Source organism: Monodelphis domestica, chromosome 5, assembly GCF_027887165.1.
Source record: "Monodelphis domestica isolate mMonDom1 chromosome 5, mMonDom1.pri, whole genome shotgun sequence".
NCBI classification, from domain to species: domain Eukaryota; kingdom Metazoa; phylum Chordata; class Mammalia; order Didelphimorphia; family Didelphidae; genus Monodelphis; species Monodelphis domestica.
This window is the reverse complement of record NC_077231.1, coordinates 87,527,291-87,554,837: the sequence shown is the minus strand read 5'-3', so window position 1 is coordinate 87,554,837 and position 27,547 is coordinate 87,527,291. Positions and strand designations below refer to the sequence as shown.

The following is a 27,547-nucleotide window of genomic DNA, read 5'->3' as shown; positions in this document are numbered from 1 at the left end:
CCTTCTTATAGGAGTTTACTTCCCCTCCCCTTCCCATGTGAATCTTTGTGTGAGAATGATTATTCTATTTGGTCTTTCTTTACCCCCTATTTATTCATTACATTTTCCCCACATATTAGTATACGTAGATTGATATAAATGTAGTCCTTATAGAAGAGAGTTTGAGTAAAAGAAGATAACATTTTCCCCCTTTCCTTAATATTTACCTTTTCAGGTATTCCTTGCTCTTTGATTTTCGGTATCAAACTTTCCACAGAGCTCTGGTCTTTTCTTTGCAAAAAGTTGGAAGTCTTCTATTTTGTTGAATGCCCATACTTTCCCTTGGAAGTATATAGTCAGTTTTGCTGGGTAGCTGATTCTTGGTTGGAGACCCAGCTCTCTTGCCTTTCTGAAGATCATGTTCCATGCCTTACGATCATTCAGAGTAGAACTTGCAAGGTCTTGTGTGACCCTGATTGGCATTCCTTTATATCTAAATTGTCTTTTTCTGGCTTCCTGTAGGATTTTTTCTTTTGTTTGATAGCTTTGGAATTTGGCAATTACATTCCTGGGAGTTGTCTTTTGGGGGTTTAGTGTAGAAGGTGTTCTGTGAGCTCTGTCAGTGGCTGTATTGCCCCCTTGTTCTAGAATCTCTGGGCAATTTTCTTTGATTATATCTTGTATCACCATGTCCAGTTTGGTGTTTATTTCTGGCTTTTCTGGGAGTCCAATTATTCTTAAATTATCCCTTCTCCCTCTATTTTCCAGATCTATCACTTTGTCGGTGAGATATTTTATGTTCACTTCTAATTTCTTGGTGTTTTGGCTTTGCGTTATTAATTCTTGCTCTTTTACACGATCGTTGTCTTCCAGCTGCCTGATTCTGGCCTTTAAAGCCTGGTTTTCCTTTTCAGTTTCATCATACCGGTTTTGTAGATGCGTGAATTTCTTTTGCATTATTTCCAACTTTTCCTCCCAGAAGGCTTCCATCTTTTTGGTCATTTCTGATTCAAATTCTTCATGGGTTTGTGGAGAGTTTCCATTTCCTTTGGAAGGTTTTGGAGCATTTTCTTGTATATTATCTTCTATCTGCTGTATTTTGTATTTTGGCTCCATAGAATGTGTCCAAAGTTGCCCCTTTCTTCTTATTTTTCTTGGTATTTTGGGGCTTCTGTGCTTCTGTGGAGTTTGCCATCTCTGAATGTGGAGGATTAGCTTTTCTTATCTCTGTCTGGTGTTCAGAGGCTTTAGTCCTGGGCAGATGGTTCTATGAGCTTTCCCTGGGTTAAACTGAATATGCCTCACTGGAACTAGAATGGAAGGGTCGGACCACGTTGCTTTCCGGAAGTTGCCTTCAGAATCGCTGGCCATGAGGCTGTTTTGTTGGCCTGCGGGGGGATGGGCTGCAGCTTCCCCAAGCTTCGAGGGCAGGGACTTTTACTGAGACTTTGATAGCAGGATCCAGCCCCTGAGGCTGTCTTGCTCCAGGCAGTGACTTTCACTGGGACTCGGATAGAGGGCCCTGAGGGTTGTTGTTCCGAGGACCCTGCTCTCTGAGCCGGGCCAGGCTGCGGCTTCCCGGAGCCTTGGACTCTGCACTCCTACCCCTGAGGTCCGAGTGATCTCGGGTTCTGGCTTTTGAGGGGGGCCGTACCATTTGAACCGGGTCCAGGTCCAGGAGGAGGGTTCCCAGGGTCTATGCTGTTGATCGTTTTGAATTTCCGCGCCTTAGGAGCTTATCGTTTGAGATCGGTCGGGAAGGGTTTTCCGGAGATCTGAACTTTAGCTTTCTCTAAGCCGCCATCTTAACCGGAATTTCCCTGGGGCCTAATCAGGGTACTTCTTATCAGTCCTACTGTGCATCTTGGTGCTCCATGACCTTGGGTTGGTGTGATTGGCACCACAACAGCATCACCACTTACAGGAAGAGAAGAGGGGAGAATATAGAGTTCAGTCAAATCATTATTAGTGGACTCTCAAAGGAAAGCACATTGTTACTACTAACTGCTGAGACCAAAAATACATGGCTTCTCTGACTTTCCCCCACAGGATGAATAAAAAAAAAATTCCCCTTCAAAGCACTGACTCAGTGATGGATAATCCCTACATAAGTTAGACTGAGTGGAATCAGAATCCCATCAATAAGAAGAAGAGAATCACTTTAACACAAGGATTGTGAATCTGCCCTTTCAGGGAGAAAAAAAAAAGCCTAGAGAGAGGACACTAATTCAATAGATATGGCAGTAATGATAGGTCCCTCCAGTAGTTCAATGGAAGGTAAAAGAGAGGAAGGACCTGGGAAGGAGACCCTTCACCTTAGAAAGACACAAACCAATCCTCCCTGGACAGATATTCCCCATTTCCTCCAATGCCATACCCCAATTCCCTCCCTGGGAAGCTTATTTAAAATATGCTTACTTGGGAAGAGGCTGGAAGTGGAAGGTACTCGATCAGAAACAGAGGCTGTCCCCGCCTTGACACTGCTGCCCTCTGTGGTTGTGTCAGTAGCACTGGGAGATGCTGTTGTGCAAACTTCTTGTGTGCTGGCTGGAGGCAGGATGATAGCTGGAGTTGGTGTTTCCTCTGAGTTTCTCTATGACTCTGGAGTGTAACAGTTAAAATTTAGGAATTTGAGGCAGGTAGAAATTAGTTTTTCTCTCTGCAAGGAGTATTATATTTTATGAGGTTTATTAAAGATTAAGGATTAAAAAAAATACAGGATAAGAAAACACATGTCTAGGCCTCTTGCCTAGACACCTCACCTACATTATGAAAAGAGCCACCTCTGCTCCAAAAAGGAAGTCCAAAAGACCCCTCAGTAGGCAGAGAACTCCTTTAAATAATCAATTGTATTCTCAACAAGGTGATAATTCAGTGTGATTACAAAGCACTCTGGGGAAGTCGAGCAAAGGATTCTAGGGAAAGGAGTCCTGAATTTGAGTCTATTTTTACATACCCCCATTTGATCGTCATTGGGGAGAGAAGTTTCCCCAAAAAGGATCATGAAAACATAATCAACTTAAACATTACAGTAATTTGAGGATAAGAGAAAAAAAACAAAATCAATAATTGCTGGATGCATTGCCAATGAGGGGGCAGTCGAGTTAGTTAGGGGACAGTCCCCTTTGGCATGAAAGTATACATACAAATAAATGTTCAATCAACCACACCCAAAGTTCAATTTTGTGCAGTTTGTGGTCTGGAGGCTTCTTCATTGTGTTTTCTCCAATAGTTCAGTTCTGGATTCAGAGAGGTAGCATCTTTCCTTACCTAAAATTCTTCTCAAAAGGAATTTAAACTTTGCAATTTAAATAATGATTTTTTTTTACATTCCCCCCATTAAGAGGGTGATTAAAAAAACAGGATCACTTAGGGATGCATGGTTGAGGTATCAGGTATATGAACCAATTGGTAAGAGATATTAAAAAGATATCAGAAAATCCAAATTAAAAAGAAAAAATTCTGGGTGAAAATATAGATTATCAAAGTCTTATGTGAAAAAATTCTACGTAAAAGAAAAATAAATCTATAACAGTTCCTTGAATCAGGGCCCAATCAAAATGATCTAAGCAATGATGCATTTACCCAGTCAGTAGCCAGGACTACAGAAAGGTACCACACTATGAGAGGCAGAAAAGGGCACCAGATTATCAGAGCCAAGGTTTTGAGGATACTTGTCTGTGAGTATCTTCAGAGTGAGTGTGGACACAAGGAAGGCCTACATCTTAACATGAGTCAAGTGTCGCACCCCCAAGTATCACACTAGGTTCAAAACCTTTGTATTGGCCTAGAAGTGCATCTATCCATCCTGGATTGGCTTTTCTTTGGCCCTGTGCAATGGCTCTCGTGTGTATCTCTTTTCCTGGAATCAGACAGAATCATTAAGCAAAGTCCCATCATTTATTTAAATAATTAGTGGCATTGTTTTTATAGTCACAAGCTTTTTAAGGCATGCATTAGCTAATGTATCTTAAACTTATAGTACTGAAAAATCAAAAGGTTAAAGAAAATCTTAATACTGGTGACATGTGCTTCAAATATAAAGAAGAGAGAAAAAAATAAAAAAAAAACTGAAAAAATAAAAGAGCTTTAAAAAAATTCAAAAATGTAGCTTATAATCATTGACACGGTGTCAGAAAAGAAAATATATAATACAAGGCTTTCTCACCAAAAATGAGATCAATTTCCTCTTTATATCTGGCCATGTTCCACTGTGAGTATAAGGCAAATGAATTGAACAAGGTAACATTTTTTTAAAATAAAGAATAGTAGTATAAGTATGTAGATATCAATATCCCCAAAATTCTCAATAGCCCAATTAATTACAATAGTAAACAAACACACTTTCCTATTTCACATAAGTTGCTGTATGGCATTTTAAAACCTATGAACTGATGGATATTTGTCACAAGTTTTTACAAAAGCAGCAATCTTTCAACCTTGGTAATAAACATATTTTAAAAGAAAGTAAAACTCATCTTGGGTTAAGAACATAATCAAGAAATCTATATATCATTCTGGTGGAAGTAAAGTAGTGAGCTGAAGAGTATAAATGAGAGGTGCTCCTTTTTTGGAGGCTTTTTTAGGGGTACAAATTCCCTGAGATTAACTGCCCCTACTTCCATTCACATATTTAGAAATGCGGAAAGATTGGGGGTTATAAAATGTATTTCACTTCAGCTACTAGAAGGGGCCTTACCTCATGGTAGGGGCAGGCAAAAATGACCAGAGATTGTTAAGAAAAATTCCAAAAATCATGTTTAAAAAATCCCTTGAAATCAGTTGAGATATTTAGCACATTAAATTTTCCAAAGGTTCTTATACAATTATAACCAGTTCTGCTGAAGTCTATCTATCCTCTATATGACAATTTGCAAAGGGAAAAATAGGAAAAAACTTTTTTTCACATATCGGCTTATTCAATAATATTTGTTTAGCACAGTTATAGGGGGAAAACAACAGAATATAACAGTAGTCAAAACTCAGTACATTAAATGAACAGTATAACAATAATATTGACTCCAGTAATATATGAACTTAAAATCACCAAGTTAAACCTTAAACAAAAAATGCAATAGAATAGAGATTTTTATAAATCATTGGAGAGTCTGAAATGCCTTAAAACATAGCCTTTAGTCTCTTCAAAGTTCTTTGGTATTTAGTCGGTATTTGATGTAGACACCCAGGTCTAGATACATCACAGCATGTTGTAATACTTGGGTGAAAAATAGGTTGAATAGAACTGGAGCAAGGACACAGCCTTGTTTCACGCCATTGGAGATGTTGAAGCGATTGGAAGTCTCTCCACCAGATAGGACTTCCCCTGTCATGTAGACATGAAAGAGCTGGATCAGTTTGACGAATTTTGCTGGGCAACTGAGCTTGCTAAGAATCACCCACAATGCTTCCCTGAAAACACCCAGGAATGTTATAGCCAAATTCAAAAACTATCATACCAAAGACAGTATATTACAAGCTGCCAAGAAGAAGTCATTCAGATACCATGGAACCACAGTGAGGATAACGCAGGATCTGGCTGCATCTACACTGAAGTACCGAAAGGCATGGAATATGATATTCTGGACAGCAAGGGAACTAGGTCTACAACCAAGAATCAATTACCCAGCAAAACTGACTATATTCTTACAGGGGAAAGTATCATCATTCAAAAAAATAGAAGAATTCCAAGAATTTTCAAAGGAAAGCCCAGACCTGAACAGAAAATTTGATGTCCAAGCACAGAACTCAAGAGAATCATCAAAATATAATTTAAAAAGAGGGAAAAAGAAAAACAAAACAGAATAACAACAAAAAAACCCTGTTTTAAGAGTCAATGAGTTAAAATGATATATATATCCCTATAAGACAAGAGGTCATTGGTAATCTTAAAAAGTGTTGTTATCTACTTGGAAGCTAGATGAACTACACTTTGAGGGAACAGTGACAAACTGTATAGGATGAAATAACAAGATATAAATAGGTATATATATATATATATATATATATACATAAATACATATACATGTGTGTGTATATATATATACAAAATTATAGCTAAAAAGAGATTAATAATAAAAAAATGGGAAAAGAAACAAAAGGGAATAAACTTATTTGTCACAAAGAAGCTCATGGTGGGAGAAGGGAAAACATCAACACACTGGAAAGGTAAAAATGTTGGTGATAGAAAATACTCAAATCTCACGTGCATTGAAATTGACCTAAAGAGGGAAGAACAATCCAATCCATTGGGCCAGAGAATAGATTCGTGCCCTATAGGGGCATAGAAGGGCAACAAATGGACTGGTTGGGAGGGAAGCAGTATAAGGAAGGGAGAGGGTGAGAGATTATTTTAAAAATACTGTAATGAAAATAAGGGGGGAATAAGAAGGGAGGGGGGTAGAAAGGGAAGTATATTAAGGGTGGGAACTAATGGGACTAATTAAAAAAAAAGATTGGTGTAGAAGGAAATAGTGAATGAAGAAAAGGCAGAGCTAGAAGTAGAAATCAAAATGCTGGGAAATACACAGCTGATTATCATACCTCTGAATGTGAATGGAATGAACTCACCCATAAAACACAAGCTAATAGCAGAGTGGATAATAATCCAAAACCCTACCATATGCTGTCTCCAAGAAATACTCATGAAGAAAGTAGATACACATAGGGTGAAAGTAAGAGGATGGATCCAAATCTATTGGGCATCAACTGATAAAAAGAAGGCAGGAGTCGCAATCATGATATCTGACAAAGCCAAAGTAAGAATAAATTAAATCTAGTTAAAAGAGATAGGGAAGGTACTTACTTTCTGATAAAGGGAATGTAGATAATGAGGAAAATATCAATACTCAACATGTATGCACCAAATTGCACAGTATCCAAATTTCTAAAGGAGAAACTAGTGGAGCTCAAGGATGAAATAGATAGAAAAACTATACTAGTGGGAGACCTGAACCATCCTCTATCAGAACTAGATGAATCAAACCAAAAAATAAATAAGAAAGAGGTAAGAGAAATAAATGAAATCTTGGAAAAATTAGAGTTAGTAGATGTGTGGAGAAAAATAAATAGGGACAAAAAATACACCTTCTTTTCAGCAGCACATGGTACATTAACAAAAATTGACCATGTATTAGGGAATAAAAACATTGTAAACAAGTGCAAAAGAGCAGAAATAATAAATGGAACCTTCTCAGATCACAATGCAATGAAGATAATAATTAGTAAGGGTACATGGAGAGGTAAATAAAAAATTAATTGGAAATTAAACAATATGATTCTCCAAAACTGATTAGTCAAAGAACAAATCATAGAAACAATAATTTCAGTGAAGAAAATGACAATGATGAGACATCCTTTCAAAACCTATGGGATGCAGCCAAAGCAGTACTCAGGGGGAAATGTATATCCTTGAGTTCATACATTAACAAATTAGTAAGAGCAGAGATCAATGAATTGGACATGCAAATTAAAATTAATTTTTTTTGAGGTTCAACACCACTGTAACATTTTATTCTTCAGGATATTACACAAATTTTCTTGAAATTGTTGGCCATTGCATCAAGTTTTGTTCTGCAGAAAGTTTGCACCTTCAAAGTCGTTTGAACATTCCTTTCCCGAGGATGTAACAAACATGAGATTTTTCGGGGAAGCAAGCACATGTGCACATTCCCTCAGAAAAGAAGCCAATCATGTCAGTGCCCCAAACTGAAAACTAGTATTACGTAGAGGAAGATACCCACCAAAATCTATTCTCTTCTTTGATTTTCAGCAGCAATTTTTTAAAAAATCATTGGTCTCCACTCAAAACCTTACAGTTCCCCATCCTTGCATGCATATACTGTAGTTATGGATAAATTTAATAGTTCATTCACATTATTTATCCACAGTGGAGATGCCATTTCTTCACACTGACTCTTCTGTAGAAAGCAACAGAGGATTGATGTATTCAAATCCTTCAAATTCTGACTGGTCTATTCTTTTTATTACATTCTCATCATCTGGGGTTAGCTGCACAGGTTCGCTGGTGAACTGTGTATCGAAGTTATCCAGACCATAATCATCAGTTATCTGAGGCTGAAATGGAGGGAGGGCTTGCTTCTTCTCCAGCAGATCCCAGTCTATGCTACGGAAGAACATATGAGATTTGATATCTGAAAATCCCGTTTGTGGTTGGCAACCAAGCCTCCCTTTGGGATCCTTATTTAAAAATCCTTTTAAAACACGGGAAGCTTTGACAGAGAGAAATCTGGGGATTTGAATAGGCTTCTCAAGGATAACTTGGAAGAGGTCATCTTCAGTGGCCATGTCCAATTTGTCTGTGATTATATCAAATGGCGATCTTCCTACCATCATCTCAAACATCAGGACACCAAGAGCCCACCAGTCCACACTGAACCCGTATTCTTCTCCCCTTAGGATTTCAGGGGCAATATAATTTGGTGTCCCACAGAAAGTCCTTGTTGTGTCACCTGGGCCCAAACCTTCCTTGCAAATGCCATAATCTGTTAATTTGATGTGACCTTCAGTATCTAGGAGGATATTATCTAGTTTTAAGTCCCTGTAGATAATTCCTCGTTCGTGGAGAAAGTTTAGAGCAATACATATTTCAGCAGCATAAAACCTGGTGTGTTCCTCCGGAAGCTTATTTTTCCTTTGCATATGAAACAGAAGATCCCCTCCATTCACATACTCGATGACAAGGAATAAGTGACTTCTTGTTTGGAAGCAGGAGTGCAGGCCAACAAGGAAAGGGTTACTGGAGGCCTGTTCAAATACATGCTTCTCTGTCTGCACCCAGTTGGTGTTTTCATGATCATGGACGAACTTCTTTTTGACTACCTTCATGGCATAAATCTGGTCATTCTTTTTCAATCGCACTAAGAGAACTTTGGCATAACTCCCCCGTCCAATAACTCTGATTAAATCAAAGTCCTGTAGCCCGAGCCCCTGAGATATTTTAATTCCATCCATCCCATCGATAACTGGCTTAATGTCCCCAGAATCATCTTTAAGGCTGTCATGTTTCCAGGTTGAGGGAACATAAGCGAGTCCATCATTTTCTTCGGAGGGAAGGTCAACTTTATCATTTTTATCCTCTACTTGAGGTTCTTGGGATGGCATCACCAAATCCATATGCCTTTTGCAGGTCTGTGATACAAGAATATGACAACCTTTATGGACCAGTAATTTGCAGTCGATACACTTGTAGCCTTGCCTTCCGAGACACCATAACCTTTCACTGCACTGGCCACAGTAGGCTCTTCTGTTAAAACGTTTGGATTGAAACAGATGCCCATTCATTCGGTAGAGTTTCCTCCATCTTCTGGTCCCATGGTGGTAGACTGATTCTAGAAAGGATATAAAGACAGAAAGGAGGATCAGTGGAATAGAGTAGGGGAAAATAACCTCAGCAAAACAATCTATGATAAGCCCAAAGATCCCAGTTTTGGGGACGAAAACCCACTATTTGATAAAACTACTGGGCAAATTGGAAGACAGTATGGGAGAGATTAGGTTTGGATCAACATCTCACACCCTACACCAAGATAAACTCAGAATGGGTGAATGACCTGAATGTAAAGAAGGAAACTATAAGCAAATTAGGTGAAGACAGAGTAGTATACTTCTCAGAACTTTGGGAAAGGAAAGACTTTTAAAACCAAGCAAGAGCTAGAAAAAATCACAAAATGTAAAATCAATCATTTTGATTACCTCAAATTACAGTTTTTATGCAAACAAAGTGAATGCAACCAAAATTAGAAGGGAAGCAACTAATTAGGAAACAATCTTCATTACAAAAACCTCTGACAAAGGTCTAATTACACAAAGTTATTTTTTATTATTTTTAACATCATTTTATTTGGTCATTTCCAAACATTATTCATTGGAAACAAAGATCATTTTCTTTTCTTCCCTCCCCCTCCCTCCCACCACCTCTCCCATAGCCGATGCATGATTCCACTGGGTATTACATGTGTTCTTGATTCGAACCCATTTCCATGTTGTTGGTATTTGCATTAGAGTGTTCATTTAGAGTCTCTCCTCAGTCATATCCCCTCCACCACTATAGTCAAGCAGTTGCTTTTCATCAGTGTTTTTACTCCCACAGATTATCCTCTGCTTGAGGATAGTGTTTTTTAGATCCCTGCAGATTGTTCAGGGACATTGCATTGACATTAATGGAGAAGTCCATTACCTTCGATTGTACCACAGTGTATCAGTCTCTGTGTACAATGTTTTCCTGGTTCTGCTCCTTTCGCTCTGCATCACTACCTGGAGGTTGTTCCAGTCACCGTAGAATTCCTGCACTTTATTATTCCTTTTAGCACAATAGCATTCCATCACCAACATATACCACAATTTGTTCAGCCATTCCCCAATTGAAGGGCATCCCCTCATTTTCCAATTTTGGCCCCCACAAAGAGTGCTGCTATGAATATTCTTGTACAAGCCTTTTTCCTTATTATCTCTTTGGGGTACAAACCCAGCAGTGCCATGGCTGGATCCAAGGGCAGACAGACTTTTATCGCCCTTTGAGCATAGTTCCAAAATGCCCTCCAGAATGGTTGGATCAATTCAGAACTCCACCAGCAATGAATTAGTGTCCCTACTTTGCCACATACCCTCCAGCATTCATTACTTTCCATAGCTGTCATGTTAGCCAATCTGCTAGGTGTGAGATGATACCTCAGAGTTGTTTTGATTTGCATCTCTCTGATTATAAGAGATGTAGAACACTTTTTCATGTGTTTATTAATAGTTTTGATTTCTTTGGCTGAGAACTACCTGTTCATGTCCCTTGCCCATTTATCAGTTGGAGAATGGCTTGATTTTTTTTTTACAATTGATTTAGCTCTTTGTAAATTTGAGTAATTAAACCTTTGTCAGAGGTTTTTATGAAGATTGTTTCCCAATTTGTTGCTTCCCTTCTGAATTTAGTTACACTGGTTTTGTTTGTACAAAAGCTTTTTAATTTGATATAGTCAAAATTATTTATTTTATATTTTGTGACTCTTTCGAAGTCTTGCTTGGTTTTAAAGTCTTTCCCTTCCCAAAGGTCTGACATGTATACTATTCTGTGTTCACCTAATTTACTTATAGTTTCCTTCTTTATGTTCAAGTCATTCACCCATTCTGAATATGAGATGTTGATCCAAACCTAATCTCTCCCAATCCGAAACCCAAAACTCTCCCAACACTGTCTCCCAATTTTCCCAGCAGTTTTTATCAAATAGTGGATTTTTGTCCCAAAAGCTGGGGTCTTTGGGTTTGTTATAAACTGTCTTGATGAGATCATTTACGCCAAGTCTATTCCACTGATCCTCCTTTCTGTCTCTTAGCCAGTACCAAATTGTTTTGATAACCACTGCTTTATAGTATAGTTTGAGATCTGGGACTGCAAGTCCTCCTTCCTTTGCATTTTCTTTTCATGATTTCCCTGCATCTTTTGTTCTTCCAAATGAAATTAGTTATGGTTTTTTCTAATTCAGTAAAGAAGTTTTTTGGTAGTTCAATGGGTATGGCACTAAATAAGTGCCATAAGTGCCAAATTAATTTGGGTAGGATTGTCATTTTTATTATGTTAGTTCATCCCACCCATGAGCAATCAATGTTTTTCCAAGTGTTTAGATATAGTTTTAACTTTGTGGAAAGTGTTTTGTAGTTGTGTTCATATAGTTCCTGTGTTTGTCTAATTACACAAATTTATAAAGAGCTAAACCAATCATACAAAACATCAAGCCATTCTCCAATTGATAAATGGGCAAGGGATATGAATAGGCAGTTCTCAGCCAAAGAAATCAAAACTATTAATAAACACATGAAAAAGTGCTTTAAATCTCTAATAATCAGAGAAATGCAAATCAAAACAACTCTAAGGTATCACCTCACACCTAGCAGATTGGCTAACATGACAGCTGGAGGAGGTGTTGGCAATGACTGGACATTATTGCATTGCTGGTGAAGTTCTGAATTGATCCAACCATTCTGGAGGGCAATTTGGAACTATGCCCCCAAAGGTCATTTTCTGCCCTTGGATCCAGCCATAGCACTGCTGGGTTTATATCCCAAAGTGATAATAAGGAAAAAGGCTTGTAGAAGAATATTCATAGCAGCGCTCTTTGTGTTGGCCAAAATTGGAAAATGAGGGGATGCCCTTCAATTGGGGAAAGGCTGAAGAAATTATGGCATATGTTGGTGATGGAATACTATTGTGCTCAAAGGAATAACAATAAAGTTGAAGAATTCCATGGGGACTGGAACAACCTCCAGGAATTGATGCAGAATGAGAGGAGCAGAAACAGGAAAATATTGTACACAGAGACTGACACTGTGGTACAATCAAATGTAATGGACTACTCCATTAGTGTCAATGCAATGACCCTGAACAACTCTGAGGAACCTACGAGGAAAACCAGTATCCAGATTCAGAGGAAACACTGTGGGAGTAAAAATACGAAAGAAAAAGAACTGCTTTAAATGCATGGGTCGAAGGGATATGGTTGGGGATGTAGAATCTAAATGAACATTCTAATGCAAACAAGGACATGGAAATAGGTTCTGATCAAGGACACAATTAATACCGAATGAAATTGCAATTCGGCTGCTGGAAAAGGGTGGTTGGAGGGAGGGAGGGAAATAAAGTGAGTATTACAACAACAAAAAAATTAAATTAAAAAAAAAAAAAAGAAAACCATTGGCCAACATTACTGAATGAAGATCATAGAGGACGGGCACAAGTCTCCCTGAAATCCTTGGAGATGCCTTTTTTGTACCAGGGTTACAAAGACCACAAGGTTTGACTAAATATTGAATGAGAAGCGGATGGGGTAACCTGCTTTCCATGTCCTATTGGATTAATTTTTACCCTTTTGAACAATTTGTATATGTTTTGAGTAGCAAAATAACCCACATAGATATATGAAGTAATGAAGGGCTCTACATTGGCCATTTCTAACAGTACACTTCATTCTGAACCCCCCAAACCCATTTCCCCTCTTCCCTATTCCCCTCCTTCCAAAAAAAGGTCAAAATATAGAGAAAGTAACAAATTTTAAACTCACCTTTTGTGGAGCGGGGTGGCATCTGAGGGTTATACCCTATAGTTGGGAAGGGGAGAAGAAAAAGAGGAGGAAGAAATTCAGAGGGAAGGAGAGAAGGAGAGATTCGGGGGAGGGAAGGGAAGAAGGGAGGGAAAGAAGGCAGGGAAACAGAGATGAAAGGAGGGGAGAGGAGAGGAGAAGGGAACAGAATGGAAGAGAATTGGACAGAAGGGAAGTGAAGACAAGAGGAGAGGGGAAATAGAGAAAAGAGAAGAATAAAAAAAGGGAGAAAAGATGAAGGAGAAATGAAATGAGGAGGAAAAGTAATGGTTGAGGGAAGAGGAGAGAGAGGAGCAGGGAGGGTGGGAGAGAGAGAGTAAACATTAATGTTTCAGTAGGGTATCTGGGCAAACGTTGAAGGAAGCAATGGAGAGATGTTCTGGGGCCCACAGGGTTGGTAAAATGGCACTTTATCATTCAAGGCACTTCCTCAATCACAAGGAAGGGAGATTGATGGCATACACCTTTGTTATAGGAGCCTAAGAAAAATCCAGCCACTTATGATCTTTAGAAGTAAACCCCCATATCTCTATATTTTGTCACCACTTTGAGGGCCAGCATCCCAGGAGGGATAGAAAAAAAACCATGAAAATAAAGGTGGTCTAAAAAGGTAAGAAGAATTTGGGGTAGGTGGGTTGTTTTCTGGAAATGGAATCACCTAGAGAAATAAAAATGTATGTCCCAATTTGGGCTACTCACCATCCACATAGAGGCTTTTCTTATCTAGAATATAATGTCCAAGCCTTGTTATTCCATTAGTCTCTTGACTCAGCTCTTGGTAAATCTTCTTCTTGTCCAAGATGGGGACAGAGAAAACTTCCTTATAAAAACATATAACCTCCACTCCTGTTGCTGCCCCATTTTTCATAGACCTAGAAATTGATGATTTAGACAAGAGATATCAAACATGGCCCTTCCTGAAAATCACTTGAACAAGACTATAGTGTAGTACTGTTCCTCTATAATTTTAAAGTGTTGATGATGGAATATATAAATATGCATAATTTTCTGAGTCAACATGCAGGGGACAGTGATGTTGTTTCCTTTTGAGTTTGACACCTTTGGTTTAATTAATGAAATTTAATTATTCAGAAAACACTCTTGAAAGAAGTGACCCACTTTGAACAATGGTTTGGAGAGAATAATAGTTTGAGAGTTGAAAAGGACATTGGAAGGCATCAAAACCAACCTTATCATTTTAAAGATGAAGGAATTGAGGCTAAGACAAATGATGTTACTTGCTGACGGTCACGCAGCTGCTAAGAGTCTCAGAGAGAATTTGAACTAAGGTCTTCCTGATTTCAAGCTCAGCACTCTGATCTGCTGCAATGAAATTGGCAGTGCTGTGTAAATTCACTCACATCTATGTTTACAAGTGTGTATGGGATCAGATTATTTTCAGTAGTTTCTTTATAGTAGTACAAAGACCACTGGATTTAAAATCAAATGGCCTGTGTTCAAATTCTGGATCTGACAATATCTTTGATCTTGGAAAAGTCACTGGAATGTCCTTGGGTCTTCATTTTTTCATCTGTAAATGAAGAGAGTGGTCCATATGGCCTCTACTATCTCTTTAAGCTTCCATTCTATAATCCTATGATTCTAGAGACAGTGAATGTTGATATGTTCTAATCAATTATTTTCTAAGCACTCTATTGGTGCCTCCTATGTTATTTCTTTCACATGGAGTTATAAAGTTCAAGTGATTAAACTTACAACCTTGTCTTTGGAAGACTTGTGGAAAAAGAAGTTTTTCTCCACCAGGGAAAAGGTAGAAGGTGCCCACAATATTTCTAATGGCTTGTTGGTTGGGGGGGTGGGGGTGGTGGTGGTGGTGAATCCATTACAGCTTGTGAAAGAAGGAATTGCTATTGGGAAGCAGCAGCAGCCTGTGTGTGATCTTTGTCAAATGGGAATGTTATGGTCCCTGCTATTTGAGCTCATGGCTTTCAAGATTCTCACCTCAGCAAGGTCACATTGCATCCACAATACTGAGAGCCAAGGCTGCTTCTTTCAAACAATACCTTGAACTGGAAACAAAAAGAGAGAAGGGAACTTCTGAGTACCTGGCTAGAGGAAGTCTGTATACCCAGGGATGAGGAAGGAAGCATGGATGCAAGGAGGAAGAGGGGTGTGGAGGGGTTGAGTCTCACCAGGCGCTGCAGGAAAAATTCAGGAAGACGGAATGTGCTGGAATCCCTTTGAGCCATCTTGGTTGTATAAAACATGTTGGTGATGGTGAAGTTAAGGGTGAAGCTCTTCCAGTTGTATCTCCCTGCTGCTGTAAAGAAGGGAAAGATACCCAATTGTCTGAGCCTTACAAATGTTATTCAAATGAGAGAAAATGCTTTGTAAATCTTAAAGATCTCTCTAAATGCTAGTTATTGTGGTGACCATTATCATGATCATGACCATTATTCTAGGTGGCACTATTCTAGTCCTTCCTCAGAGGAAAACTGAGGATACCTCTACTATACTTTTTTCTGGCAGTATTAAAAATTGTGGACTTGGGAGTCAGAAGACCTGGATTCAAATCATGGTCCTGCCATATCCTATGTTTTTGCCTTTAGTTTCCTCACACGTAAAATGAGGAGGTTAATCCAGTTTCAAGAGTAAGAACTCATTACTTAACAAAAATTGCTTGTAATACTGAAAATTAGTCCAGGAGAACTAGGGATAGACCGATATTCTTGCTTTACATAACAAAGTAAACTCCAAATGGGAATATGAGCAAGCTACCTAAAAGTTGATGTAAAAAAATGAGTTATCTGGAAAATTGTATCTTTCATTTTAATGGACAGAGGGACAGTTCATGTGCACATGAGGGATAGATAGGACAGCAAGATAAGATGGAGAGTGTTGCTAACTTAAAATTGGGTTTTCTTCCAGAACAAGACCAATGTAGGTAAAATGAGAAGGGAATTGGCTAACTGGAGAGAAAAAATCTTTGCTTCATATTCTTCTGATAAGGGTCTCATTTCCAATTTCCAATAATTCAAATGTATAAGAATAGAAGCCAAGGGCAGAGTCTCACCAAGTTGGTGGAGAAGATACACATCCCCCATCTGATCTCTATCAAATTACCACCCCAAAACCTGATACAATGTCCTAAAATGAATTCTGGAGGAGTATATCACAAAAAAAGACAAGCAAATCATTTTCCAGCACAAAACGACTTTGAAGACCTGCAGGACAGATGATGTGTACAGAGGTGGAGGTGGAAGTAAAGCAGTGTACCAGGGCAGACCCCATCAAGCCAAAAGGACTTGTCCACAACTGAAGCAACAGGAAAGGCTTCTGGAGCATTCATCCCCAGTCAATAAGGGGTTGAGGGATCAGAGAGTGGCTCAGAAGGAGATTACAGGAATCCCTTTGCTGACAGTGAAGGCAATTCTCCTGCTGCATTGCTCATATTCAGAAACAGATCCTAATCTGTGGGGGAGATCTCAAGGTGGAGGAGTGTGAGCAGACAGGAGTACTTGTAGCCACGGGGGTGGGGGGGTGGCAGCAGACTCTCCCTGGTCACATTTCAAAGTGGGGGGAAATGGCTGGGGTTACTCAGAAACCAGAATTTAGATCAGAAGGCTATTAAAAACACCTTTGTTTGCATGATATCACATTTGAAGAACTGAAAGAAGATAGATCCCCAGAGAGTATACTGTAGCTGCACAAAGAATCTGAAACTGAGAACAGCGCTCCATTCACCACAGGTACAGATTCCAAGTTTAACTGTCTCTTTTTATTTTTTATATTTAATTTAATTAGTTAATTTAGAATATTTTTCCCTGGTTACATGAATCACGTTCTTTCCCTCACCTCCCTCACTCCTCCCCCTCCCCCCCCTCCACCCCCCAGAGCCAGTGTGAAATTCCACTGGGTTTTACAGGTGTCCTTGATCAAAATCTATTTCCATATTATTGATGTTTATAATACTAGGGTGATAATTTAGAGTCTACATCCCCAATCATATTCCCATTGACCCATATGGTCAAATAATTGTTTTGCTTCTGTGTTTCTGCTCCCAGAGTTTTTCCTCTGAACGTGGATAGTGTTTTTTCTCATTAATCCCTCCGAATTGTTCTAGATCATTTCATTGTGACTAATAGAGAGGTCCATTATATTTGATTTTACCACAGTGTATCAGTCTCCTGGTTCTGTACAATGTTCTCCTGGTTCTGTTCCCATCCCTCTACATCAATCCTGGAGGCTGTACCAGTTCACATGGAATTCCTCCAGTTCACTATACCTTTGAGCACAATGGCTCATCTTCTTTGCCTTGTTTTCCAGCTGATTAATTTTGGCTTTCAAGACACTGTTTTCTGTTTCCAGATGACTTATCTTGCTATTAAAATTGTCATCAGCCTCTCTTAATTGTGTTTTGAATTGCATTTTGAGTTCTTCCAAAGCCTGTATCCAATTCGCTGGGATTTCTGATTTATCGATTGTTGATCCCTCCCCCTCTGCTCCATTCACTGTGTAGAAGCTGTCTACTGTAATTTCTTTCTTCTTTTTCTGTTCTTTGCTCATATTCACCCCTTCTTTGCTCCCTATATTTGTCTGTGATCTTGATCCTCTCATTTTGGGGGGATTTCGGGGCTTCTGTCAGTCTCCCCTCTTGGAGCTGTGACAGAAGATCTCTTGGTGCAGTCTGTTGGGGAGGGTTGTTGGGGGTTTGAGCTTCCCTGTCCTCTGGAGTCTTTTGATTGGATTAAAGTCCAGCAGTCAATGAGGAAGGGGTGTGGACCCTGGACTTCCCTGAGTTCTGAAGACTTTTGATGAGATTAAGTTCAGATTGGTTGGGCTGGGTGTGCTCTGAGGCCATCACCTCTTGTAAGGCTGGAGCAAATATGGAGGATCTACACAGCTCTGGCCAGGCAGCCAGCTTTATGTTCCCTCTCTAGTTACTTCTCTGATGTCTGTTCATATATTAACAAATTAAGAAGGGCAGAGGGTCAATGAATTGGGAATGCAAATTAAAAATCTAGAAAGCAAACAAATTAAAACTCCTCAGATGAAGACTAAATTAGAGATCCAAAAAATCAAAGCAGAAATTAATAAAATTGAAAGTCAAAGAACTATTGATTTAATAAATAAGACTAGAAACTGGTACTTTGAAAAAAAACAAATAAAATATACAAAATACTAGACAGTCTAATTAAAAAAAGGAAAGAAAAAAATCTAATTGACAGTATCCAAGATGAATAGGGAGACCACCTCAAATGAAGAGGGAGGTAGGGAAATAATGTGATTATTGTAAACAAGTACTAATGTTCTAAATTGACTAAATAAACTAATTCAAATGGGGGTAAAATCACAATAGACAAAGTGGTAAGAGATGCATAAACATTCAAAGGAGAGAGGAACTCTTTTGAAAAGCAGAATTGGCCATATGGAACAAGATATACAAAAATGCACAGAAGAAGAACTTCTAGAACGGCAAAATTGGAGCTATATTAAAAAGTGGTATAAGAACTCACTGATGAAAAGAACACTTAATCTTGTATTTTCAAAATATATTTATATATTAATTTTTAAATGTTAATGTTAACATGCCTTTTATTTATTTTTTCCATTTGAATTAGTATATTTAGTCAATTTACAACATTATTCCTTGGTTACAGTAATCACATTGTTTCCCTCCCTCCACTCCACCTACCCTTCCCACAGCCAACCCGCAATTTCATGAGGTATTACTTGTGTCCTTGATCAGAACCTATTTCCATGTTGTTGTTTACACTAGGATATTCATTTAGAGTCTGCATCCCCAACCATATCCCTTCGACCCAGGCATTCAAGCAGTTCTTTTTCTTTGGTGTTTTTTCTCCCAAAGTGTTTCCTCTGGATGTGAATTCCAGTTTTTCTCGTAGATTCCTCCAGGTTGTTCGGGGTCATTGCATTGCCACTAATGGAGAAGTCCATTACGTTTGATTGTACCACAGTGTATCAGGCTCTGTGTATAGTGTTCTCCTGGTTCTGCTCCTCTCCCTCTGCATCATTTCTTGGAGGTTGTTCCAGTCCAGTCCAGAGTTCCATGGAATTCTTCAACTTTATTGTTATTCCTTTGAGCACAATAGTATTCCATCACCAACATATACCACAATTTGTTCAGCCATTCCCCAATTGAAGGGCAACCCCTCATATTCCAATTTTTTGCCACCACAAAGAGCCCAGCTATGAATATTTTTGTACATGTCCTTTTCTATATTATCTCTTTGGGGTACAAACACAGCAGTGCTATGGCTGGATCAAAGGGCAGTCTTTTAGCACCCTTTGGGGGCATAGTTCCAAATTGCCTTGAAGAATGGTTGGATCAATTCACAACTCCACCAGCAATGAATTAATGTCCAGACTTTGCCACACCCCCTCTAGCATTCATTATTTCCTTTGCTATCATGTTAGCCAATCTGCTAGGTGTGAGGTGATAACCTCAGAGTTGTTTTGATTTGTATTTCTCTGATTATAAGAGATTTAGAACACTTTTTCATGTGCTTATTTACTAGTTTTGATTTCTCTAACTGAAAATTGCCTATTCATGACCCTTGCACATTTATCAATTGGAGAATGGCTTGGTTTTTTGGTACAATTGGCTGTAGTTCTTTATAAATTTGGATGATTTGACCTTTGTCAGAGGTTTTTGTAATGAAGATTGTTTCCCAGTTTGTTGCTTCCCTTCTAATTTTGGATCCATTAGGTTTGTTTGTACAAAAGCTTTTGAATTTGATGTAATCAAAATGATTGATTTTACATTTGGTGATTTTTTTAGCTCTTGCTTGATTTTAAAAGTCTTTCCTTTCCCAAAGATCTGACAAGTATACCATTCTGTATTCACATAATTTGCTTATACTTTCCTTCTTTCTATTCAGGTCATTCACCCATTCTGAGTTTATCTTGGTGTAGGGTGTCACACTACAGGAAATTACCAAAGAAACTCCTGAGATATTGTCAGACACAAAAATAAAATTGAAATTCAAAGAATTCACAGATCACCTCTAGAAAGAAATGCTCAAATGACAATTTTCAAGAATGTAATAGATTCAAGAGCCATCAAGATAAAAAGAAAATACTGTAATACTGTAAGCAGCCATAAAAACCAATTCAAATACCATGAAACTGAAAATCAGGATCACACAGGATCTAGCAGCTTCTACACTGAAGGATTGAGTGTTATAGAATAGGATATTCAGGAAGGCAAAAGATCTGGGTTTGTAAGCCAGAGTCACCTATCCAGCAAAACTGAGTACATTTTTTCAGGGGAGAAATGGAAATTCAATAATATAGAAGATTTCCAAGTATTCCTGAGGAATAAGTCAGACCAAAATAAAACATTTTATGTCCAAACATGATACAGAAGAGAAGCCCAAAATGGTAAATCAAAAAGAGAAAATTGAATGGACTCATTAAAGAGTTAAAATGTTTAAATATATCGAAATGGAAAGAGGATATTTGTAATTATTAAAAATTATTCTTTGGAAGCCATGCCGGTGTGTGGGGGCACTTCAAGGCCACCGCCACCACCGCTGCTGTTACTGATGCTCCCTCTGCCCTGCTTGTTTTTCTGGTGCTTGGCTCTGCTATTGGCATCAGCTGGACTCATCCTCTGCAAGGCCAGGTGGTAAGGAGTCACTGATCTAGAGACACTTGTCTCCTCATCTTCATCTCCCATTGTGAACCTTAAAATTTCTCAGACTCTACTTCATGAGGTTGGGTTAAGACCATTCCCCATTTGGACCATTCACCATTTGGGCAGTGAAGGTACTTAAAACAGGAATGTGAGAACTCCACTTCACCATACTCAAGCATTCCTTAGGGGAAGATGAAGTTGTAAAGTCTTTGCTGAAACATTGAAAGATACTTTTGATACAAGATACTTTTACATACAAAGTATGTCAACCCATAGTTATAGTAAGACAAAAAGTTCTTAAGCCATGCCTATTTTTAGAACTAATACAAAGGGGTGCTAAGTACCTATAAAGGTCAGGCAGCTTGTGAATTTTACAAGGAGCAAAGAGATGAAAACTTACTCAGAGATTCTACTCTAATCAGGTGTGAACTAAGAATGGTCTGTCCTTTGAAAAATGTCTACTGTGATTGGTAGATGTGAGAACTTAGGGGAGGAGACATAGTAGAAAATTCCCTTTAAATAGGAGCTCAGATTCATTCAGATGACATTCAGATTCAGGATTGAGCTGGTGGAATCAGCTGAGATGAAGCTGGCCGGGTGTCACTAGAATCCTTGCTTGGACAGATCTTGTGATGAGTGATTAAGGACTGACTGATCTTTCTCTTAAGGCTTAGGCCTAGGTTGGCCAGGGCTGCCCTGGGCCAGCCTATCCTTTTCTCATTATTCCCCTTTTCTCTCTCTCTTTCTTAATTCCTCGTTGTATTAATTAAAATCTCTATAAAACCCAGTTTACTTGGGTATATTCTAATAATTGGGAATTTTTCCCTGGCGACCACCTTATATTTGATTTAAAACAAGACACTGTCTTAAAAACATATTTTCTGTGGTCACAACTTACTCATCCACTCTTTTATTTACTACAATTTAAGTCTTCCACTATTTTAATCAGTACAGTTTAAGACAAACAACTATTTTAACTATGACATCATCACACCTAGAACTCCAAATTTGACCTTGTCCACCAGGCTGAAGGGCTGCCAGGAGCCATGTGGAGACAATGACATCAGAGAGGTCCAGTTTTTCAGTTCTGACCTCTGACCAATCTAGGATCTCCTGGCTACAGAAGTTCTTGGAAACACTCAGAGGCCATAGTAGAGTAGGACCAGGTCACAGGAATCACAGAGCTAATGTGTAGGAATCAATCCATAAACTAGTGACCAAGAGGCATCCCTGGTTCAAGAACTTCTCAGAAAGGAAAAAACCTAGAGGCAAATTCTTGGGATTCAGTATTAAATGGGTGTGCCAAGTGCAATCAATCACCAAAGGTCCAAGTGAACTATTAAGCTAAGATGAGGGAGAAGGTCATGAAATCATACCTTAAAGGGAAGGTCCCAGAACCATTCTTTTCCTCTTTGGCAAGTCAAGGCTGATAGAAATAAAGTGATTTGCCCATATCTGCAGCATCCACCTTCCCCAAGTTCACTGCTAAAGAGCACAGCCTTTGGATCTGTCTCCATTCCTGACTCTTGACACCAGGAACTCTGTGGCTCAGACCATATAAGCAATTAGTTGGCACAGTAGAGATAGTGCTGAGCCTGGAGTCAGGAAGACCTGAGTTCAAATGTGACCTAAGAACTCATTAGCTGTATGACCCTGGGAAAGTCAAGCAGTCATTGCTTGCATCTTTTTCTCATCTGAAAAATGGGGCTAACTATAAAGCCCAACACTTAGGGTTGTTCTGTGGATCAAATGAGATACTATTTCTATAAAAAATGCTTAGTCAAAGTGCCTGGCACATAGTAGGTGTTACGTAATTGCTTATTCCATTCTCCTTCACTTTTCCATAGGCAAGTTCATTTGGTAGGTGTATAAGTTTTTTTAATACACTGAATCTCACAAATCTACTCATTAGATCAAAGCAATCAATTAGTTTCCATTAATTAAGTATTTATCATGTGCCCAGCTCTATCCTAAATACTGAAGATGTAAATAAAAATGTAAAAACACATTCTCTGCTATGAACTTGGGAGAGTTCATAGAAGGAATCTTTCCCAAAGTGGAAGCCATTCAATGTGAGGTGTTAGGGCTGACTTCTCCTCTTGACCTTGAAATACAGCATAATAGAGTCCTAGGTTCAAATCTCACGTCTGCTGCTTTCTACTTTTGTGTCATAGGGAATGTCACTTAACTTCTCTCCACCCCAATTTTCCAATATGTAAAAAGATGGGATCCAGCTAGATGACCTTTAAGGGTCCCTTCCAGTCATATCCGGTCACCCTGAGCTAATTACTTTACTTCTCTAAACCTCAGTATCCACATCAGTAAAATGAGAGGCTATCTATAATACCTGATGGTTCAAAGTTTCCTTCCAACTTTATACCTATGGTTGCTTATATAAAAGACCTTAGCAGTGGGAATCTCACTCCTACCTCTAAAACTTCTCTTCTCTAGGCTATACATAGAAAGGAATCAGAGGTTCAGAAGAGTTCTTGAGGATTGATCTCTAAAATAATTTCATGTTTCCTCTGTAAGATTGGGAAACAAGGCCCTAAAAAGGATAAACCTCCAACACAGAGACAGAGAGGAGGTACCTACTTACCTGAGGGAATAATAGTAGACACAGGGGTCAGGGGGCTACTTATTGGTGCTACTGTGCTTCCTGGTGCATCATGGCCTTGGGCATGTGTGACTGGCAACACACCAGCATCACCTCCTACAGGATGAGAGGAGGGGAGAAACCAGAGCTCAGTCAAGTCTTTATTAGTGGACTCCCAAAGGAAAGTACATTGTTGCTACTAACTGCTGAGACCAAAAATACATGGCTTCTCTGACTTTTCCCCACAGGATAAATAATCAAATTTTCCCCTTCAAAGCATGGACTCACTGATGGACAATCCCCATATATGTTAAATCATGAGGTTCCACTAAATCAAGTGGAATCAGAATCCCATCAATAAGAAGAGGAGAATCACTTTAGCACAGGGACTGTGAAACTATCCTTGCATGGAGTTGAGGAAGCCTGGAGAGATGACACTAATTCAACAGATATGGAACCAAGAAAATGTCCCTACAGTGGCTCAATGGAAGGCTAAAGAGAGGAAGGACCTGGGAAGAAGACCCTTCCCCTTAGAAAGGCACAAACTAACCCTCCCTGGACAGACACTCTCCATTCCCTCCAAGACCACACCCCAATTCCCTCCCTGGGAAGTTTATTTAAAATATGCTTACTTGGGAAGAGGCTGGAAGTGGAAGGCACCTGATCAGAAACAGAGGCTGTCCCTGCCTGGACACTGCTGCCCTCTGTGGTTGTGTCAGGAGGACTGGGAGATGCTGTTGTGCAAACTTCCTGTGTGCTGGCTGGAGGCAGGGTGATAGCTGGAGTTGGTGTTGCCTGTGGGTTTCTCTCAGTTTCTGGAGTCAGGCCGGCTGGCCTTGGGTCCTCCAACGAAGTAGCAGGCTCAAGGGAAGCTGTTCTTCTGCTTAGGCTGATGTTTAAGGGAGCACTGTAGCCGGACCTAGCTGTGATTTCTACTGGAGTCATGGAGAGTGAGGTCCTTGCAATGGCAATGGTGACTCCAGAGGATATCTCAGATGGAACTGAGGTTTCGGTGGGAGAGGACACAGTTCTCCTGTGCATCCCAGGGATGAGGTCACCTTCTCCAGTGGGCACAGTGAGAAGTAGGTCTTGAGTGGCTGTGGCTCTTGGAGTTGTCTCCATGACACATATGTCCTTTTCAGTGTCATCAATGGAATCTCTCCCGATAAAGCCAGTCATAGGGATACTGGTGGAGTTTGTTGGTTCTCTTCCCTGGTCAGATCCACTCACTTTCTTCAGTGTCCCTGAAGTCTCAGTAGAGAATCCTGTGACCAAAGCAGTTAGTTGAAGTATGCCTAAGAGTTGATGGGGGAAGTTTGGAGTCATTTGGACAGAGATCCCCAGAGCCTGTGAGGATTTTGAACTTTCTGAGAAGAGCAACCAATCCCCAACCCCTCACATTAGCACCTTCTCCCTGACAAGCACTTTCAAAACAAAAAGACTGTGACAGGAATTAGGATCTCCTTGTGCTCTAGGGTGAATGGCCACCATGAGAAAGTATTAAATAAGCTGAGACTGATATATAGATGGATCTGTCCTGTCATCTTGCCCTCAGATGAGATAAGGCGCATGGCTCAGACAAACTGCCTGATAGATATCTGCTCAGGTTAAATGGAAAATGAAGCAGTAATCATTTGTTAAGAATCAGGTACCCCATTCAGGGTTTTAGGTGCTGGGCATAGAAAAGCCTGTCCTCCAGTAGCTGACTTTTATCTTAGTAAATTATATGTATACACACAAACTAACACAAGAAATGGACAAAATCCTCCATGAGCTCTTCATCCAAAGGCTGCCATCACAGAATACATCTGGGCAGAAAGTAATGGGACAGAGGAAGTTGCCAGGTCTTACAACCTAATCACAAACTCCCCCATCAGTGAGCCTCCTGTTCTCAGACTATGAAGATGAGTCCATATCATATCTCAAACCTGGAAAACAAGGGCCCAGAGCAAGGATGAATACCAATATAATAGAAAAAGAAATCTTTTCTTACCCATGGCACATACAGTAGATTCACTGGTCACTGATGTCATGTCTCCTGGTGCTCCATGTTCTGGGATATGGGTGAAGGGCCCTACACCAATGTCACTCTCTAGAAGAATAAGTGAGAACATAAATCAGCCACAGGACTCGGGGTAGAAAGGACAATATGTTGTGCCCTTATATTTTGAAGGAAACTCCAAAATATGCTCTTTTTCTTCATCGTTCATCGAGCAGAGAATCTCTCTAGTACTCCCATATTCTCATTTTTTCAAACTCTTCTAATCTAATGACAGCTTTATTACTTCCCCATCTGGAAAAAAACCCTTCATTTTATCCACCTGTCCCTGAAAGCTATATTCTCCTGTCTCTCTTCTATTTTCTGACTGAAATCCTTGAGGATGCTCATAAAAGGTGCTTCTACTTTCCTTCTTTCTATTCTCTTTTTAACTATACAGTCTGGTTTAGAAGCTGCTTTTTGAAGAAGAAACATAAGATTAATAACAGAGACAAACATAATGCCGAAACTAGATACAAGAAATCTACTTACTGTTCACACTGCAAGTTAAAGTCCTCAGAGCAAGCTCCTGATTTGAGAGAAATACAAAATGCTATAACAACTGGAGCAAAGTCAAAGTATTCAGATGTGGTTAGAAGAGAATTATGAAGCCAGGCACATAGGGTGACACTTGGAGGTAGAAAAAGTAGTAATAATGAGGCTACAGATAAAAATAATAGAAAAAGCTTGGGAAATAGTGAAATTGGTATAAGAAAATGCTCTATGAATGATAGCCATTTCAATAAAGCAAGAGAAAGGCAGAGCCAGATTAAAGAAAATGAGGCAGAGATTAATGAAATAACATCTCCAATTGCAAATGAGATGAGAGACTTTGATAAGACCTATAGTACCCACACAGGAAAAGTCTGTAAGGGAAATCAGATTGTTCCTTAAGAAATTTTTCCAGGGTAGAATAGATAATAGTATTGAATTATGCAAAAGAAAAAGAAAGAGTCACAAGAACTCAAGAAAAAGTTAGTGACTAATACCAAAAATCATAATTTCAATTCCCTAAAGTTTACTGTTGCTAAATATGACAAGACTCTAGAAACATTCACAGATGAAGTCCCATTTAACTTAGTTAATTCTCCCAAGAGCTTTATGGCAGATATACCCTCAGAAATGACATCTAATTGGAATCGAGAAGCTAGTACCTTTCATCCAGTACTGAGTGATTTAGTTAAGTAAAAACTAACTGATAATGAAGCTGAAATTACTTTTGAAAATAATTATCATATTCAAAGTAGTGGAGGTGACATTTCAGTTAAATTTGAAAAGCAGGATGGAATGGAATTCTTCTCAATTGGAATAACCACCAAGAATTCAAAAGGCAGGCTTGAAGTCAGCATTCTAAGTGGCAAAGGGATATCCAGCCAAAGCTACTGTGATGGTTTAGCTTCATGTACCATTGAAGACTTCATTGGGAATGGATCAAATCAAAAAGAATTAACTGAGTTACATATGCAGCTGGCAGAGGGTAGCAAAGACACGAGTACTAATTCGGTGGCAATAAACTCTTTACCTACACACAGGCCAGAACCATAGGTATGGATTAAGGTGTGGAAGAAAAACCTTAAGGCTCTCTTGGATACTGGTGCTTCAAAGTCTGTCCTAAAGACAAGTCCAGGGGATACCTACATAGGGGGTATGGCTTCTGTAGCTGGAGCAATGGGACAAAGACAATAGGTCCCTGAGCTCAAAAGCACTATGGTTAAACTAGTTCCTCTCACCATAGATCATAACTTCTTGTTGATTTCATCATGCCTAGCCAATCTTTAGGACAAGATGTTTTGTGCAAGATGTAGGCAACATTACAATGTGAAAAATATGGGGTAATTTCTTTGCATCTACCCAAGAATTCACTGAAGCACTATCCGTTGTTACTTGGAGCAACTTGAGGAAGAACCTGAAAAAATTCAAGTTGTGACTTCTAAATATGACATACCCACAGATATGTGTATTCTGGTGTATTCTGCACACGAAATTGAAAAACTGTTAAGGTCACAGATTACATATTCATTCACCGATGCAAGAATATCCCAGTATGAAGTCATTTTGTTAGGCAATGATAACATCACAATTCATAGATTTGTACAGGTGAACCCAGCAACTCTGGTCCCTGATTTGCCAATGGGTGGAGTAGTATTGCATGATTGTGATCAGATAGTAGAACTCATGCATAGGCCAAATGAACACCTGAAAGATACACCTCT

At 39.2% G+C, this 27,547-nt stretch overlaps 2 protein-coding genes across 5 annotated transcripts in view; one reads left to right on the top strand and one right to left on the bottom strand.

The window, feature by feature from the left end:
* The window catches only part of LOC103099991 (transient receptor potential cation channel subfamily M member 2-like), an 84,021-nt gene that overhangs the window by 52,804 nt on the left and 3,670 nt on the right, over nucleotides 1-27,547 (top strand). Inside the window, exon 2 of one of the 2 annotated variants that reach the window (XR_008912138.1) lies at nucleotides 16,706-16,789. The exons of the other annotated variant lie outside the window; for it this stretch is intronic. The gene's annotated coding sequence lies outside the window, so the exon portion shown is untranslated. The remainder of the gene's footprint in view (nucleotides 1-16,705; nucleotides 16,790-27,547) is intronic. 2 annotated transcript variants of the gene reach the window in all.
* LOC103100157 (mucin-16-like) overlaps nucleotides 7,451-27,547 on the bottom strand; it is a 56,244-nt gene continuing 36,147 nt past the window's right edge. Inside the window, exons 9-16 of one of the 3 annotated variants that reach the window (XM_056798740.1) lie at nucleotides 25,290-25,388; nucleotides 23,929-24,561; nucleotides 23,300-23,413; nucleotides 15,233-15,360; nucleotides 15,042-15,109; nucleotides 13,779-13,951; nucleotides 13,041-13,076; nucleotides 7,451-9,326 (exon numbers count right to left, since the gene is read on the bottom strand). In XM_056798740.1, coding sequence (XP_056654718.1) covers nucleotides 7,882-9,326; nucleotides 13,041-13,076; nucleotides 13,779-13,951; nucleotides 15,042-15,109; nucleotides 15,233-15,360; nucleotides 23,300-23,413; nucleotides 23,929-24,561; nucleotides 25,290-25,388 — 2,696 coding nt within the window. In that variant the 3' untranslated portion in view covers nucleotides 7,451-7,881. Of the gene's footprint in view, nucleotides 9,327-13,040; nucleotides 13,077-13,778; nucleotides 13,952-15,041; nucleotides 15,361-23,299; nucleotides 23,414-23,928; nucleotides 24,562-25,289; nucleotides 25,389-27,547 lie in introns of all 3 variants that reach the window. The other 2 variants (XM_056798738.1, XM_056798739.1) reach the window with 2 other exon arrangements.